This window comes from Setaria viridis, chromosome 4 (assembly GCF_005286985.2).
Source record: "Setaria viridis chromosome 4, Setaria_viridis_v4.0, whole genome shotgun sequence".
NCBI classification, from domain to species: Eukaryota; Viridiplantae; Streptophyta; class Magnoliopsida; order Poales; family Poaceae; genus Setaria; species Setaria viridis.
The window spans coordinates 22,150,440-22,165,479 of NC_048266.2; the positions used below are offsets into that span (position 1 = coordinate 22,150,440).

At 43.8% G+C, this 15,040-nt stretch overlaps 1 protein-coding gene across 1 annotated transcript; it reads right to left on the minus strand.

The window, feature by feature from the left end:
- Positions 1 to 1,974: 1,974 nt before the first annotated feature.
- Positions 1,975 to 5,340, minus strand: LOC117851220 (GDSL esterase/lipase EXL1). Its single transcript, XM_034732990.2, has 5 exons — positions 4,973 to 5,340; positions 3,740 to 3,870; positions 3,392 to 3,625; positions 2,826 to 3,087; positions 1,975 to 2,316 (listed from the first exon to the last, which is right to left on the minus strand). Exons 1-5 carry the CDS (start codon positions 5,256 to 5,258, stop codon positions 2,129 to 2,131), a joined length of 1,101 nt encoding a protein of 366 aa, XP_034588881.1. The 5' UTR covers positions 5,259 to 5,340; the 3' UTR covers positions 1,975 to 2,128.
- Positions 5,341 to 15,040: the final 9,700 nt, after the last annotated feature.

Consider the following 15,040-nt stretch of genomic DNA (forward strand, 5'->3'; position numbering starts at 1 on the left):
CTCCCGATAGGGGTCCTCTTCTAATTTAATTTGAAGTATTGGAAGTTCTGAAACTCCATCGGAAGTTCCAATAAATATGCATCGGGTGTTTCTTGAAACTCCCGATAGGGTTCCTCGACCATCTGTTCTAACTTCATTGGAAGTTCCGATAGGTACATAAATGTACTGTAACAGCTAGTTTTGGGGGCTCGGGTATAAATACCTCCTAAGCCCCCCCCCCCATTCAATGCTGCTAACCTATTCATGAAGAACACCCCCTCTGAGCATTGAATACTCCTCCCCCTCACCCCTTAGAGCTAAATCCTTGAGAGTTTGAGCTAGGGTTTGGGTGAGAGCAAGATTGAGGGTGCTAGACTAGGTTTGAGTGTGAGGTTCAACTAGTTCATCTCAAGAGCACTCCAAGCATCCTCGGCTCTGATTCGCGTTTGTTACTCTTGATGCTTGCTTCTAGATGGCTAGGCATCGCCCGTTTGAGCACCCGCTTTGTGTGGTGCGCCCGGGAACGTTTGTATCACCCATCCTTCGTGGATTCATAGTAAGTGACTCAACCCTCCTTTGTGGTTGATTGAGGGAGGTAAAGGGTTAGTGAGGATCCGGCTCTTTGTGAGCTCCTCAATGGAGACGTAGCTTCCTTTGTGGGAGTAAACTTTGGTAAACAAATCCTTGTCTCTTGTGCTTATTGTGTTCTTCGATTTTATTTTAACCTAGAAGCCTGAATTTAGCCGATCTATCAATTTGTGTGGTTCCTTGCTCATACATCACCCTGAGTAGTCTCTATGCTTCATTTACTATCTTTTGATTCAAATAGAATTGGCAGATTCAGGTTGCATTTTGAATTTTGTTCAGCTCACTCTATTCTTTTGGAAGTTCCGATCCTATACCGGAAGTTCCCATCAATCGGAAGTTCCGACATAGCGTCGGAAGTTCCGACACATCTAATACTACTGTGAAGTTTTTCAGGAAAAATTTGAAGTGAGCCTATTCACCCCCCTCTAGGCATCACAAGATCCTTTCAATAGGTGCTAAGGTAATTAAGGTTTAGGATGAGTTTCTTAGGTGCTCTATATCTAGAGTAAGATTTTCCTTGTTTTCGTCTCATGTCATATGTTTCCCACACTTGTAGAGTACATTTCGATGTACTCACCATTTTCCCTTGCTCAGAAGCTGGAGAAGAAGTGGAGTACTAGGAAGAATCTGGATTCGACCCAAATGCTCCGTACTAGGCTGGCGATTCCCCAGAAGACTGCCTGTGGCTCGATGGAAGACCCGCTCTGCTAAAACCCTTAAATGTATTTCTGTTTTAGACCCAAGGGTCATTCTGTATTAAAGTTACGCTTATGTATGACATTGTAATGATATTCACTAATGAAGTCGCCGTATGTATGAATAAACTGATCCTGGCATACATATGGTTTGAATTCAGTTTTGGTCATATAAAACTGGGTGTGACACATCTGTTCTTCTCTTGCCCATTCAGCCAAGCCTGTTGGATCTTTTTGGACATTGCCTGGGATCTTAATCTCCCAACTTTGAACATGGTCATTCAAGCTAGGGAGAGGTTTGGTTCAGTCAGCTTTAGGGAAATCGTGATGGTGGCTGCTTGGTCAATTTGGTGCCACAGGAATAGCATTGTCTTTGACAGAGGTTCTCTCTCTTTCGCATCTCTTTCGCTAGATGGAGAGCAAGTTTCATGGAAGAAATTAAGCTGGTTACCCTGAGGGCAAAACCGGCAATTAAGGAGAAGATAAAAATTTGGCTGAGTAGTCTGCTGTAGTTTTTTCCTTTTTCTTTTAAGGCTTGAAGCCTTACACCATGTACATAAACTTTTCATATATATAAAAAATAGAGGTAGGGGCCTCACCTAAAATCCGTCAAAAAAGCACATAATAGTATAGTTAAACTAGCACCATTGGTTTATTTTTGAATGCCAATGTATGCATGTTCAGCCGACAACAATTCAAATTTCTACATGCATTAGAGACAAGTAAACTTTTTTCCATTTGGTAAATTGCAATAAAAAATTTAAACGTGTGATCCAATTGTCTTGAATACACTAATGATTAACTATTCAACTCTGTAGAGTGCAATTACATTTTTGTTGTACTCGTATCCGAATACGACAGTTTCCTCAAACTAGGTACTTCCTGTTTTGCTGGATGAGCTTGTCGACTACAATGTTGTAGGCCTTCTCGGTAGGATGGAAGCCGTCCCAGAAAATATAATCATTTGCATTTGGACATGCATTGTGATACGCAATGAATATGGCAGCACTTAACACCGTGCTACCACAGCAACCTTCGTTCACCTCCTTGAATCCTACATAATTGTGCCATATATTGTTCAGTGCAGAAATTGCTGTAATGAGAATCAATTAACATCCCTTCAGGAAGAAGACACAAGCAAGGCCCTATCATCATATTACACATTTGATTCGTTAAATAGGTCTCTGAGGGCGTGCAACTAGCTAGGTAGTTGTCATATTCTTTAAATACAGTGCCTGCGTGTACCTGCTCGTTACTGAGACTAGAACCTTGTTTTTTTTTTGAAACAACAGAGTTTATAACCTTATTTCATTTAGATTTAGAATAAAGTTTCCTATCAAATTATGCTTCAGCTACATCCTTTTAGTAGTCATTTTTGAACTGTGCCAGCTGAAAGATGACACTATTGCTCTTTGATTCGTGTTAGTTAAGGCCACCTTCTGTAGAGGTCTAACTTGTTGCAAAGTTATTATGCGAAGCAAAACTTTAGTTGTCTAAATTTATAATTTTAAATTTGTATAAGGCAACAATATTGGGTTACAAAAAATGAAACATAAAACTTACCATAAAAAGCTGGATTCTGAATAAGATCGAGTAAATTGTAGAATATGTCAATATAAACAAACTTTGATCCAGAACTATTGCGTTCTACATTTAGTCGCTCTATTTCCTTTGAGAGCTTTGAATTAAATAATAGTGATGCTTGATTCCTTGACGGCTCGCATTCCCTTGATGGACTTCCTCCAAGTGTTATTTGTGAAGGACAACAACCCAATGGTGGAACACCAACAATTCCTATCTTCTTGGCTCCCATAACGTTCAGAGTCTGTGCAAAAGTGGTCCACGAACATTTCAGTGTACCGAGAGATGTGGATTTAATATATAATCTATCTGTTTGCAAAGAAGTTAAAGTCTGTGTCTTGCTTGTTTTTTATATATAGAAGAATCGACGTTGTAATGAAAACAAAGTGTAAACCAGGGATATATTGTAAACTTGAAACATAAGGGAATGAAAAAAAGATGTTGAATGTAGAAATAAAATTTATGAATGGGAACAAAAATAAGCCATTAAAAAGTTTTCATATCATCCAGTCTCAAAGAATTTGTGCAGTTACAATCATAACAATTACCGTTGTGAAGTTGATCGCTGAAGAGACAAGAAAGTCCATATAAGAAGGAAGGTCATAGTCATGACGTCTCAAAGGAACTGCAAAATAGTTATTTACAATATCATTTGCCCCCATGATTGTAAAGAAGACGGCTTGAGAAATAACACGTGTCATCTCCTCCTCTCCAACCAAAGCTGCTAGCTCCTCCTTGTAGTCATGGAATAATTCAAGTTGCTCGGCACTTGACCTGGCAGTCTACATTCATTTGTATTAATTTCTTGATTTATGGAGTGATCTCAGAGACAATAAAAAAGAATTTACTAATTCCATATTGTAATAGTTTGATGTGCAGCACAAAAGAGAATGTACCGAGAGTGTAGATGTGAGCGGATCATATCCGCTGCCTCCAGATGCAAAGGCCACACCAGTGAGCAGGTCATTCGGTTGCAGCTTGTCAGAAAGGTAAGGAGGCAGTAGCTCCTTAACGCCCAACTTAGAAGCTGTTCATTAATCATTAGTAGTGATATGGTAAAAAATAAGTTTGATTAAGGATATGCAAAGGAGCTAACTCTGAAGGAATAAATCGTATGTTTAATTTCGCGATAAAACTACATAAGGCTTAATTAGCTATGCCTTTCTAGTTCCTACTGTATACAGATGTACTATTGGCGAAGACTTCAGCAACGCCTCCATAGTTCCGTGCTATCAATGCATACTGTACCAGATGACACGAGCATAGTTGGACCACCGGAAATGCCATGGAAGGACAGGAAACCCCCTGAAAATCCAGGACAACCATACTAGCTGCATTCAGTAGCCCCGTTGATTGCACAGTATCTGCTTTGAATTTTTTTTTTAAAACAAACCTGGTAGGAGAGCTGCCGATTATCTGCTTTGAATTTTCTCCTATACAACATATTTCAAGCACAGAAGCATGGCGACATCTCCACCAAACTCCTAGGCCCTGGCTGATAAATGCCTCCCGATACTCTGTACCACCTCCCTTCTCCATATCTTGTAGTACTCCCTCCGTTCTCGTTTATTTGACGTTCATTAGCTCAAATTTGAGCTAGCCGGCGTCAAATAAAGGAGAAGGGAGGTAGTAGTTCTCGTTTATTTGACGTTCATTAGCTCAAATTTGAGCTAGCCGGCGTCAAATAAAGGAGAAGGGAGGTAGTATTACGCTCTTAGTAGCTACCATCTCCAACCTCTTCTGCATCATCCTTATACTGCATATATGGCAGAATCTGGAATGACGCCCGAAAAAGGGACAACGAGGTGACGGGGTAGTTTCTCCAACCCTTTGTTCTTGGCCAGCCATGCACGATTTGATTTTTTAATCTCTATAGATAACTTCCATCTAGCAAGTTAATTTGATTACCTTGGGAGTTTTGACCATGTTCTAAAATACATAACTACGTGCACTCTACTACCATGCGTGTGTAGTTTTTGGATTACTAAAGGCTGCCTCTAAAAGACTGAAACACCGCACGATTATACATTTTAATAGTTTTATGATTTTAATCCCTTCCATGCAGCACCTCCTGCCGACAATTTTATACCATAATGAAAATACAAACAGTATATCTTGTGACAACATACCTAAGAGGTCCCCTGGGACCAAACCATTGGAGAATCTCCCGGTGGCAACTCCGCCGGGGAAGTCCTGCCCGTATGGAGGGAAGTTGGCCCTCGCCTCTGTCAGCCGGTGGTTGTTGTTGCCGGGATCGACGATGGAGTCGCCAAACATGAGGATGGCCGAGATTTTTTCGAACCCACCGGAGCCTGAACCATGGACAACTCCCGGGGAAAGCACCACCGCCAGTAGCAGAACGACTTGGCAGAAAGCATGGCCGCTGATACCTCTACCGGCCGTCAGTGACGCCATATATTATTCACTGCCCTGCGCCTTGGTTCTCTCACTCGCTTGATTGCAGTGGTATATGGGCTCCGTCTGCCGCCGCCGGATGGCCATACGCGCGTGTTATATAGCGCGCTGTGAAGAGACATACGAAACAGCCGTGACGCGACTTGACTTGTGTGCATGGTGGTGGTTGCGCGTTGCATCCGCCATCCGCAATGGTCCAGCTGTTAATACGGGTGCCTCTGATGCGTCTGCTGCGTGCGGTGACCCTCAGAGTCGGACTGTGCTTGAGGGTTTATTGTGTGTGCATGCAAGTGGGCAGAAGAGATATAAAGCGTAGGCCACGTGATTGTAATCCTGCTCAGATATGAATATGATGTTGCCAGGTCAGACGATCTGGAGCTGAGGAGACGGAAGACCATACTAGTTGTCTCACGAATTGAAAATGTAAGTCACGCCGCTTAGGGCATCAATGATTTCAAAGATAACACCCTTTTCATTAGTAGAAGTTTGTATAAACAACTAGCCAAACACGATGGCGCGGCTCTAGGCTATAGATGGTCACATTGGCCATTGGGTATTCAATTCTTGTGCTAATGACGAAAATTGCACTTTTTAGTGAACTCATGCCTATGGCTACTAAAATAACGCGAAACTCGACAGTCCCGGTGAAGAGGAGTTCTATCCCGCAATATACGCCGGTGCTGAACTCGCCGATTTGGCGGTCCGCCGGTGCTGAGCACTGATCTGCATGGAGGCCGCAGCAGGGGCTCTATTTATTTGGTGGTTCGTAGGCGTCGCATTCGTCAATTAATTCCACGTGGAGCACCTTGATCTTGGCAGATAGAGCAAATCAACCAAGCACGCCTGGTCTTTCTGGGTAAGCTAAGGCAGTACAACGCTGAGCAAATCAACCAAGCACGCAATCAATGCAGCTGCATGCGAACACTCCGTTGCCCGAGCCATGAGGTGCTGAGGGCAGTTGCCAAAGTAGTAAACACTAAACACCCCTCAGGGCTCAGGCACCACTCAAGGGTCTGTTTGGATAAAGTAGTTTTAAAGAAATTGTACGTTTATAGGCAAATTTTTGAGAAACCGTGGTTTAGAAAAGACAAACCATAAGCCTGAAATTCAAATGTATTCCGCAGAGATGTAATTTGTTCAATACTTCGATACTCACTCCGTCCCAAATTATATGTCGTTTGGCATTTCTAAATTCATATATTTACTATTTATCTATATATAGAGTAGTATACCTAAATGCATAGCAAAAATTATGAATATAGAAATAACAAAATGGTAATTTGGGAGAGAGGGATCCGGAGTAATATTTTAAATCCAGTCAGGACCTAAGCTTGGAGTAATATTTTAAATCCAGTCAGGACCTAAGCTTGGCTCAGGCACCTTTTTGTGAGTGCTCAGGCACCTGGATAGGATGGTAAGACAATTGCTTCACTTTTCTATGTTCTATGTTAAGTTACTTAGTGATTTAGTTAGTTAGATAAGGACTTACTGACTTACTGACTTAATCATTTAGTGACTTATTGACTTAATCATTTAGTCATTTAGTGACTTAGTGTGTAAGTAAGTTAATGACTTAATCATTTATTGCTTTAGTGACTACTGACTTCTGAAATTTTTTTGCAGGGTCGTACCCTCCAAAGCTCGGTTAGAGATATTGAGCATTTCTGTCCTAGAGTTACGGACCCCGAGACGTGAAGCTTTCTAGACTTAAGACTCAAATTATGCTTTCAAATACTTTATTAATACATTACATTCTTTCGTGTAACTAGTTTTCTCACAACAGCGACTATCAAGTCGGCTTTGCCGTGCGGCTACTCGTTGTGGTTGCAGGACTGCCACGACGCGAGACGTGCACGTTCCATCCCCACGCGAAGGAGGCATCGGTACGTCTAGGCAAGGCCCCTCAGGTTCGAAAGCAATTGCATCCGAGGATGAGGACGACGACGACGATGACGATGAGTGACCCGAGGAGCTTGGCACGTCTTAGCTCCATGAGGCTCCCTTGACTCAGCCTACACAGGTTGTAGGCACTAGACTACGTCGCCCACGTTCTCCTTACACTCCAGGCACCGACGCCCTTCGTCACAAGGGTGAGGGTAAGACTAGGAGGCATTAAGGGTGCTTATTGCGAACTATGTGGTATATGGACTTTGTGTTATATGGACTATTTGTGTATATGGACTTTAATTGTGAACTATTGTGGATTTTATTATGAATGTGTCATATGCTTGTATGTTTGTATTTATATTCACTATTCATCTCATAATTTTGTATGGATTGCATCAAAAAATAGGGGAAATTCTGTCGAAATTTCACTAACAAGTACCCTTTTTATTTTCTGCGAAAATTTCACTAGAGTACAACTTTGAAGTGCATTACATCGGAAAATAAACATAGGTCATCTACCACTTGCATGACCATACTTAAAGTGCATCATTACATGACAACATAATAAGTCTCACGATAGAAAATATTGTTTATAAATGAACCATAGAATTAGAAATTAATTATGACTATTGAGTGCAACGAGGTCACTTTCCCTTCCTCAAGGCATCGGGATTCTCCTCAATCGCTGCTTTCGCTCGGTGTGCAGGCTCAAGCTTCTTCTCCCTTTCCTCCCTGTTTGCAGCAACACGCCTCCTTTCTTCCTCTTCCTTGTCCTCCTTTTCCGCAACCTCCTCTCTGAGCCTCTTCTCGTACATCTCCTTCCTCTCTGCATCCCAGCGCAACATATACTCCAAAAACTCCTTGTCTTCAGGATTGATCTCAGTGTCGATCCACTGCTCAAAATCACATAGCGGTGGAGGGGTCTACAACAAATGCAATTGTTATAAAATAAAAAAATATGGTCAATAATTATAAGACAATAACAATTCCTTACCAACATGTTAATGCAGCGCTGACAAAGTGTAGGTTCAAACGCAAAGTTGGAACACATCCAATACCTCTGCCTATACGTGGCATGTTCATCAGACTTGGCTACCCGCAAAAGGACATAGGCACTGGAACACCACTAGGCAGAGGCAATGGATCGAAGGCATTTCCGGTCATCTTGGTGCCATAACTACAATTTAGTTTATTTCGTTGTAAGAACCAAACGCACTTAACAATAAACCTACAATTAAGGTTTTTCATTTGATCCACAATAATGATCACATAACATAACTACGTGCGCTGGGGTTACCTTAGTTTCTTAGCTTTTCCACGCCTCGGCATCGTACATTTGCAAGAAACCCTAAGTTCAAAAATGCAACAAATATATAGCGAATCGATGTGAAAAAAAGCTACGAGGGAGAGAGGATACCTTGCTCTTAAAGATCCACGGATCAAATGAAAGTTGTTGGCGCTAGAAATCACTGATCGTATTCCCAGCGTCGGACACACGACCCGGGAGAATCTGCTTCGCTCCTGTTCAGGTGATCGCCCTGGTGCGGTTCGCGCGGCGTGCCAGCCAATCTGACCTGTTGATTGGCAAGGAAATAAACGTGTCAGTTCCCAGGGGTTGCGATCGGCTAAAGTTCTGATCTTAGGAAAGCTTATCGGCGAATCGGCCGATTTGCAGTAATGAAGGAAATCGGCTATGAAGCAACCGATCACCAAGTAACGTTTGTAGAGAAAACTACTAGAGCAATCTAAACAACATTAAGGTAGCAACACTAGGAACAGATCCGATCGGCTATGTAGAAAAGTGGTAAATTAAGTAGTGAGATATAACAAAGCCGAAGGTTCTAATTCCAAGCTGGATAACTGGTGATAAAACTAGAACAACAGGTAAAACCTAGAATTCTAGTGAATATCGATAACTAGTGAATAAATCTAAACGAAACGACAGCGATGCGCCCGAAGTTAAAGCTTAGAAATTACTCGATAAACGGAACTTACAAGATCAGCCGGAGGTCAAGTTGATGTAGCCCCGCCAACCTGTATGAACTCGTGAAAAAGAAGAAAAAGTGTTGGCGAAGTCGCCTGCTTGAAAGTAAGTACGAGGAAAAAAGTAGTTTGTTGTATTGAATTGATTGTTATTTTACAGACCCATAAGGGTGGCTATTTATAGCTCAGTACAAACAACTTCTAATCCAACTAGAACTCTATATCTAACTTTAAACAGAAAAACTTATTATCCGACTAGAACTCTATCCCCAAATCTAAACAGAAAAGGAATATTTACAAGTACGATTCGTACTATCTTTACGCGCTTCATGGGCTGACCTCCTCTTTCATCTTCATAATCCTTTTTAAGCCCACATCGGCCCAATCACCTCTTTAGCAAGTACGTAACCGATCAGGACCCACACGTTAAGGGCTCAAACCCATCCCGACCCCGGGCACTAGGGTCGGACGAGGCGGAGATCCTCCTTTGGAGGGGTCGGGCGCGTCCGACCCCAAGCCCCAGGGGTCGGGCGAGGTGGAGATCCTCCCTTGTAGGGTCGGGCGCGTCCGATCCCAAGCCTTAGGGGTTGGGCGAGGCGGAACTCCAAGGATCAATCGGTCGATCCTCGACTGAAGCATCAAATGACCGATCCTTGACTGTAGCAGCAATCGGCTGATTTCCAATCATCGCCCTTGTATCTCGCCGCATCTTCCGATCTTTTCTTCTCCTAACGCCGATTTTACACGTGTCAAAATCTGGCGTCAACAAAAGTTTTCTAAGCTAAAATGTCGATTCGTAGTATAGGGCGAAGTAGGGAGAGTAAAAACTCGAGAGAGTGAAGAAGAATGAGGAGGAAGTTTCGGACAGAAAGAAGGGCCGGCGCCTTATGTAGGAGGCTTGTTGTGCCAGGGCTTGGCGCCAAGCCTTGCTGCCATGTCAGATGCCTGGTCAGCGGCCATGGTGGGGACCTTGGCGGCATGGAGGCTGGCGCCAAGACGTTGTAGCTTGGCGCCAGCCATCCTGACGCCAAGCTAAGGGTCCATTTTTGGAATTGGTTCCGCCAGGGGCCTATTTATGAAAAATTTTCACGAAAAGGGATAAAATAAAAAAAATTGGAGAACACACTCACAAGCTTCACAAGCAGCCCTTGCTGCAGAAGCAGTGTTGGAGGTATGCCCTAGAGGCAATCATAGAGATGATGATATTCCATTTGTATCCATGATTTGTATATTGAGTTCATTGAATATCCATTAAAGGCTACTTGAATTGATTTGCAATTATGTGAATTGTATGTGAAACTCTTTACTTGTATGGTTATTCTAAAGTTGTCCCTAGTCGGAGTTCATGTGAGGACACACATGAATATTAGACTAGCACATGTATTAGTTGATGACTATGTTTCACAAGTCATGGACATGGAGATGTTGAACTAATAATGTGGACACATGTGGAGACATGTGCTAGGACTGACCCAACACGAGAAGTAGTTCTCTCTTTCAACAACATATACGCTTTGTCCTTAGACCTGAGATTGTCGCATGTATTCAAGATGTGGATCGACCTACTTAGGGGCTATCAAACGCTACGCCGTAACAGGGTAGTTATAAAGGTAGCTTTCGGGTTTGTCAAGAAGCATGCTATGAGACATGGTCAATCAAGATGAGATTTGCCCCTCTCTGATTGAGAGTGATATCTCTGGGCCCCTCGAGTGATCGGATCCGAAAATGCATGGCCATGCTACGTACGGTTAAGAGTTAACCTACAAAGGGATTCCGAATCACAGGATCGAGAAAGAGCGGTCGGCTTGAAGCTAGACCAAATATTGTGAGGCAAAGGGAATAGCATGTATATTATGTTGTGATGGTTCGTCTGATATGATCTTCGTGTGCGTATAGGAGTTGGCACGTCTTGCTAGAGGTCGCTACCAACTATTGGGCCGAGTAGGAGTACTCGGGCCATGTCTATACGTATCCGAACCCATAGGGTCACACACTTAAGGGGCTGGAAGCCCAATTCGGATCTGATCCGAGTTGGATTAGGTTTAGAAGTACTAATGGGCCTCGGACCCAGAGGCCCGTCAAGAACCTCTATAAATAGAGGGGTGGGGGCGCACTAGGGTTCACACCTTTTGGCGAAACACATCTGCCGCGCCTCCCACGCCCTTGCCTGTTGCAATTTGCGGATCTAGCAGTCCGGCTTGCGACGCTTCCTCCCTGCACGTGTGGATACCTTGGAGGTGTTGCGCCTGCAGCACTTGGACGAGCCACGACGAGCCACCAACGAGCCACGACGAGCCGACGACGAGCCACGGCACGAGGGCGATCTTGCTGCACGTGGACGAGCTATTGAGGAGCTGCTGGACGACTACGTTGATCGACTACGTATGACTATGTTGATCGTCTTCACTGCATCGACGCAAATCTACATCTTCCGCACCAGTAGTGCGTCGAGTGGTAATCCCGTGATCCTTATACGACAGTTCTTCCTGGTTTTACGCGGTAGAAATTTTGATTTGCGCTAGCGTAGCCTACCTCGTATCCCTACAGTGGTATTAGAGCCTTAGCTGTTTAGTTTTGGATTCGGGATGTGTGCATATGGAGATATGCGAGTTTTTAGTTTGATCTATGTCCTGGTTTCGTGTTCTTGCTGCAATGGTAGTGTAACGACATACTCCTACCGGTCGGTTTCCGCCATCAGAGTTAAGTGATACACGTAATTCCAGTTGCAGTGAGCGAAGATCAATATGATTGGTCGAATCGAAATCCAGGGTCATATGCCAGGCGCATTAGATGTGTGCAATAGTAGATGAGATCTACTGCCGGGGTCGGGATTTTTGCCGTATGTGTATGCTTCGGTAAATCAGCTGTAACTTTTCGGTACGATCTTTGATCGGGGCGAATTTTATATGAAAATTGATCTACAGAAAAAGTTACACATGAAATTCAACCGCTTTGCCGTTTTCGGCGAAATTATATTTCCCAAATTCAGCTTGGAAGATGGAGTTTCGGGCATCCGAAGTTTGGAACGTTAGGACGCTTAACTCTGTTTTGCAGGATGTATGTATCTTGTGATCAGTATGGCCCTTTGTGTATATGATGCATGTGTGTAACTCATTCGTGACCTGCGTGTCGCGTGTACGGCAACATGGCAGGAGCCATATGTGTTGTCACTTTATTGTATTTAATGGTCTGCGTACCAATCTGTGATGATCCAAGCAACTATGTAATCTTCATTACTAGCTTCTTTGCTAGCTGTTAGGCGTAATAGCATGTTCTAGTTCTTGGAGGACTCATCACCAGGAGGATGGCGCACATGGAACATGGAGATGGAGATCACCATGGTGAACAGGTTCTATGGAGATGGAGATCACCATATGAAAACGGGCCATACTGTGTCACAACTGTGTGAATGCTATTTTGTTTATGTTTTACTTTCTGCATGTTGTGATGTTAGAAGTAGAACGATCCCTCACAAAGTTTAAGTTAGTGTGCCCTCCCAACTTAAACTTGCACCGTCCCATAGCTTGTACAATTAGTGGTGGGTCTATGAAATTAGGGTGCCACTAGTTTTCCTTGATTAGACGGGTTTGTGTCGGACACTTACACGCATAAGGGTTGGTTTGCTTAACAAGGTTATCTTAACGGTTAAGGACCTTGGGGCATAAAGGTTGAGCGCCGAGACATAGAGATGTCACCCAACAACAGGAGTCATATGTGATATGATTAGCAAAAGTTGCTTACCGATCTACCTTGTTTGCTAGCGGTGATGCTAAAGCTCACTAGTAGACTTGTTAGTTGTGGATCCTGAATCACTAAGTTTCAATAGAGGGATATTGATTTTAGTGGGAGTAGATTCTGTTAAAATAGTTTAATATGATTTGCTCTATCATGGATACGTTTGTCTTAGTGTATTTTGCATTACTTTTGTTGTAGATTAAATGGCACCTAGCAACACCACCACATCATTTGCTTTGCGTTCGGTCCTTGAGAAGGACAAGTTGAATGGAACAAACTACTCGGATTGGATCCGTAACCTGAGAATTGTTCTCAGGGCCGATAAAAAGGAAGATGTTCTAGACACCCCACTACCACCAGTACCTGCTGATGATGCATCTGCTGCCGTTAAGGCTGCTTACAAGAAGGCATTTGATGCTAATCTTGAGGTAAGCTGCCTTATGCTTGCTTGCATGGAACCCGAGTTGCAGATGCAGTTCGAAACAAATCATGAGGCACACGATATGATCGTGGCGCTCAAAGACATGTTCCAGACACAGGCTTGGACTGAAAGGTTCAATGTGTCCAAAGCCTTTCTGGAGTGCAAGCTAGCAGAAGGCGCAGCAGTAGGACCACATGTAATCAAATTGGTTGGTTACACTCAGCGATTGGAGAAGCTAGGCTTCCCAATGGGCAAAGAGCTGGCCACTGACTTCATTCTTTCATCTCTTCCGCCTAGCTATGGGAACTTCATCTCGAACTACTATATGCATGGGACGGAGAAGGGTCTGAATGAACTGTGTGGTATGCTCAAGACAGCAGAGGTAGACATTAAGAAAAGCGCTAGTACCAGCCATGTGATGGCTATACAGAACAAGCCTAGCTTCAAGAAGAAGGGCAATTCTTGGAAGAAGAAGGGCAAGGCTGGAACGTCCAAGCCAAACCCAACGCCCAAGGTTAAAGCTGGACCTGGACCTCCCTGCACGTGTGGATAACTTGGAGGTGTTGCACCTGCAGCACTTGGACGAGCCGCTAACAAGCCACGACGAGCCGCCGACGAGCCGACGACGAGCCGCGGCATGAGGGCGATCTTGCTGCACGTGGACGAGCTGCTGAGGAGCTGCCGGACGACTACGTTGATCGACTATGTACGACTACGTTGATCGTCTTCACTTCATCGATGCAAATCTACATCTTCCGCACCAGTAGTGCGTCGAGTGGTAATCCCGTGATCCTTATACGGCAGTTTTTCCTAGTTTTACGCGGTAGAAATTTTGATTTGCGCTAGCGTAGCCTACCTCGTATCCCTACAAGCAGGACACCAGCAGCAGTACCAACGTGACCCCGGTGATCATTGCAGTTGCAGGTCGTCAGCGATGCAATTATTGGCTGCCTTGTTTCACACTTCCCCTGCAAATTTCTTCTCAGTAGCAGTGTTTCAAAAACCAATTAGTGGGGCTTGAAGATGGTGGTATATAGATGAGTAAGGATCTAGATCAGTGATGCAAAAACCAAGTACAGCACAATAATTTTATAAGTAGTAGATACCAATCAAAAGGTTAGCACAAAATATTTAGAGTGAATTTCACTGATCCATTAATTTATCCTGTGTTCTCATCTAGGTCCATGAATTCTTAATATCATCATTTGGGTCCATTATCTATTAAAGTATAGTCATCTAGGTCCAGGCATGTCCACGGAGACACTTTTCTCCTACGCGGCATGCCAACGTGGCAACAATTTGCAAAACAACCCCTCAATATCTCATTTGTCACTCCCGCATCCACTTTTCCTATAGCTGACCGAAAGATGCCGGCAGGAGCATGAGGGATGATAAGCAATCGTCGCGTCACGGGCATCGGCGGTGGGAGCAACCACATGTGCAATGTGTGCTTGAAGCCACCCCCTCTAATGCAGCATTGGAGGCGGGGAGTACTCTAATGCAGCATTGGAGGCGGGGAGTATGAGCTGGAACTGGAAGCATCGAAGCAGAGCCTTTCCTTGACCCATTCTTGGCTTGAAATGATAGGTCAAGAGTCTATTCGTAAATTGTTGCCACGCTGGCATGACGAGTTTGAGAGTACATAGACCTAGGTAAGAATGCGAGATAAGTTCATGGGGCTACGGTGAAATTCACTCAAATATTTAAATATCGTACATGTTCAGCAAAGAAATTTCTGCTGGCACACACATGGTAA

What these genes read in the sequence shown, in the direction of transcription:
- LOC117851220 (XM_034732990.2), bottom strand. Translation starts at nt 5,258, where the DNA reads ATGGCGTCACTGACGGCCGGTAGAGGTATCAGCGGCCATGCTTTCTGC. An exon ending in CGCTCACATCTACACTCTCG is followed by an intron (nt 3,626 to 3,739) that starts GTACATTCTCTT and finishes AAATGAATGTAG; the next exon opens with ACTGCCAGGTCAAGTGCCGA. An exon ending in TCAGAATCCAGCTTTTTATG is followed by an intron (nt 2,317 to 2,825) that starts GTAAGTTTTATG and finishes ACAATTATGTAG; the next exon opens with GATTCAAGGAGGTGAACGAA.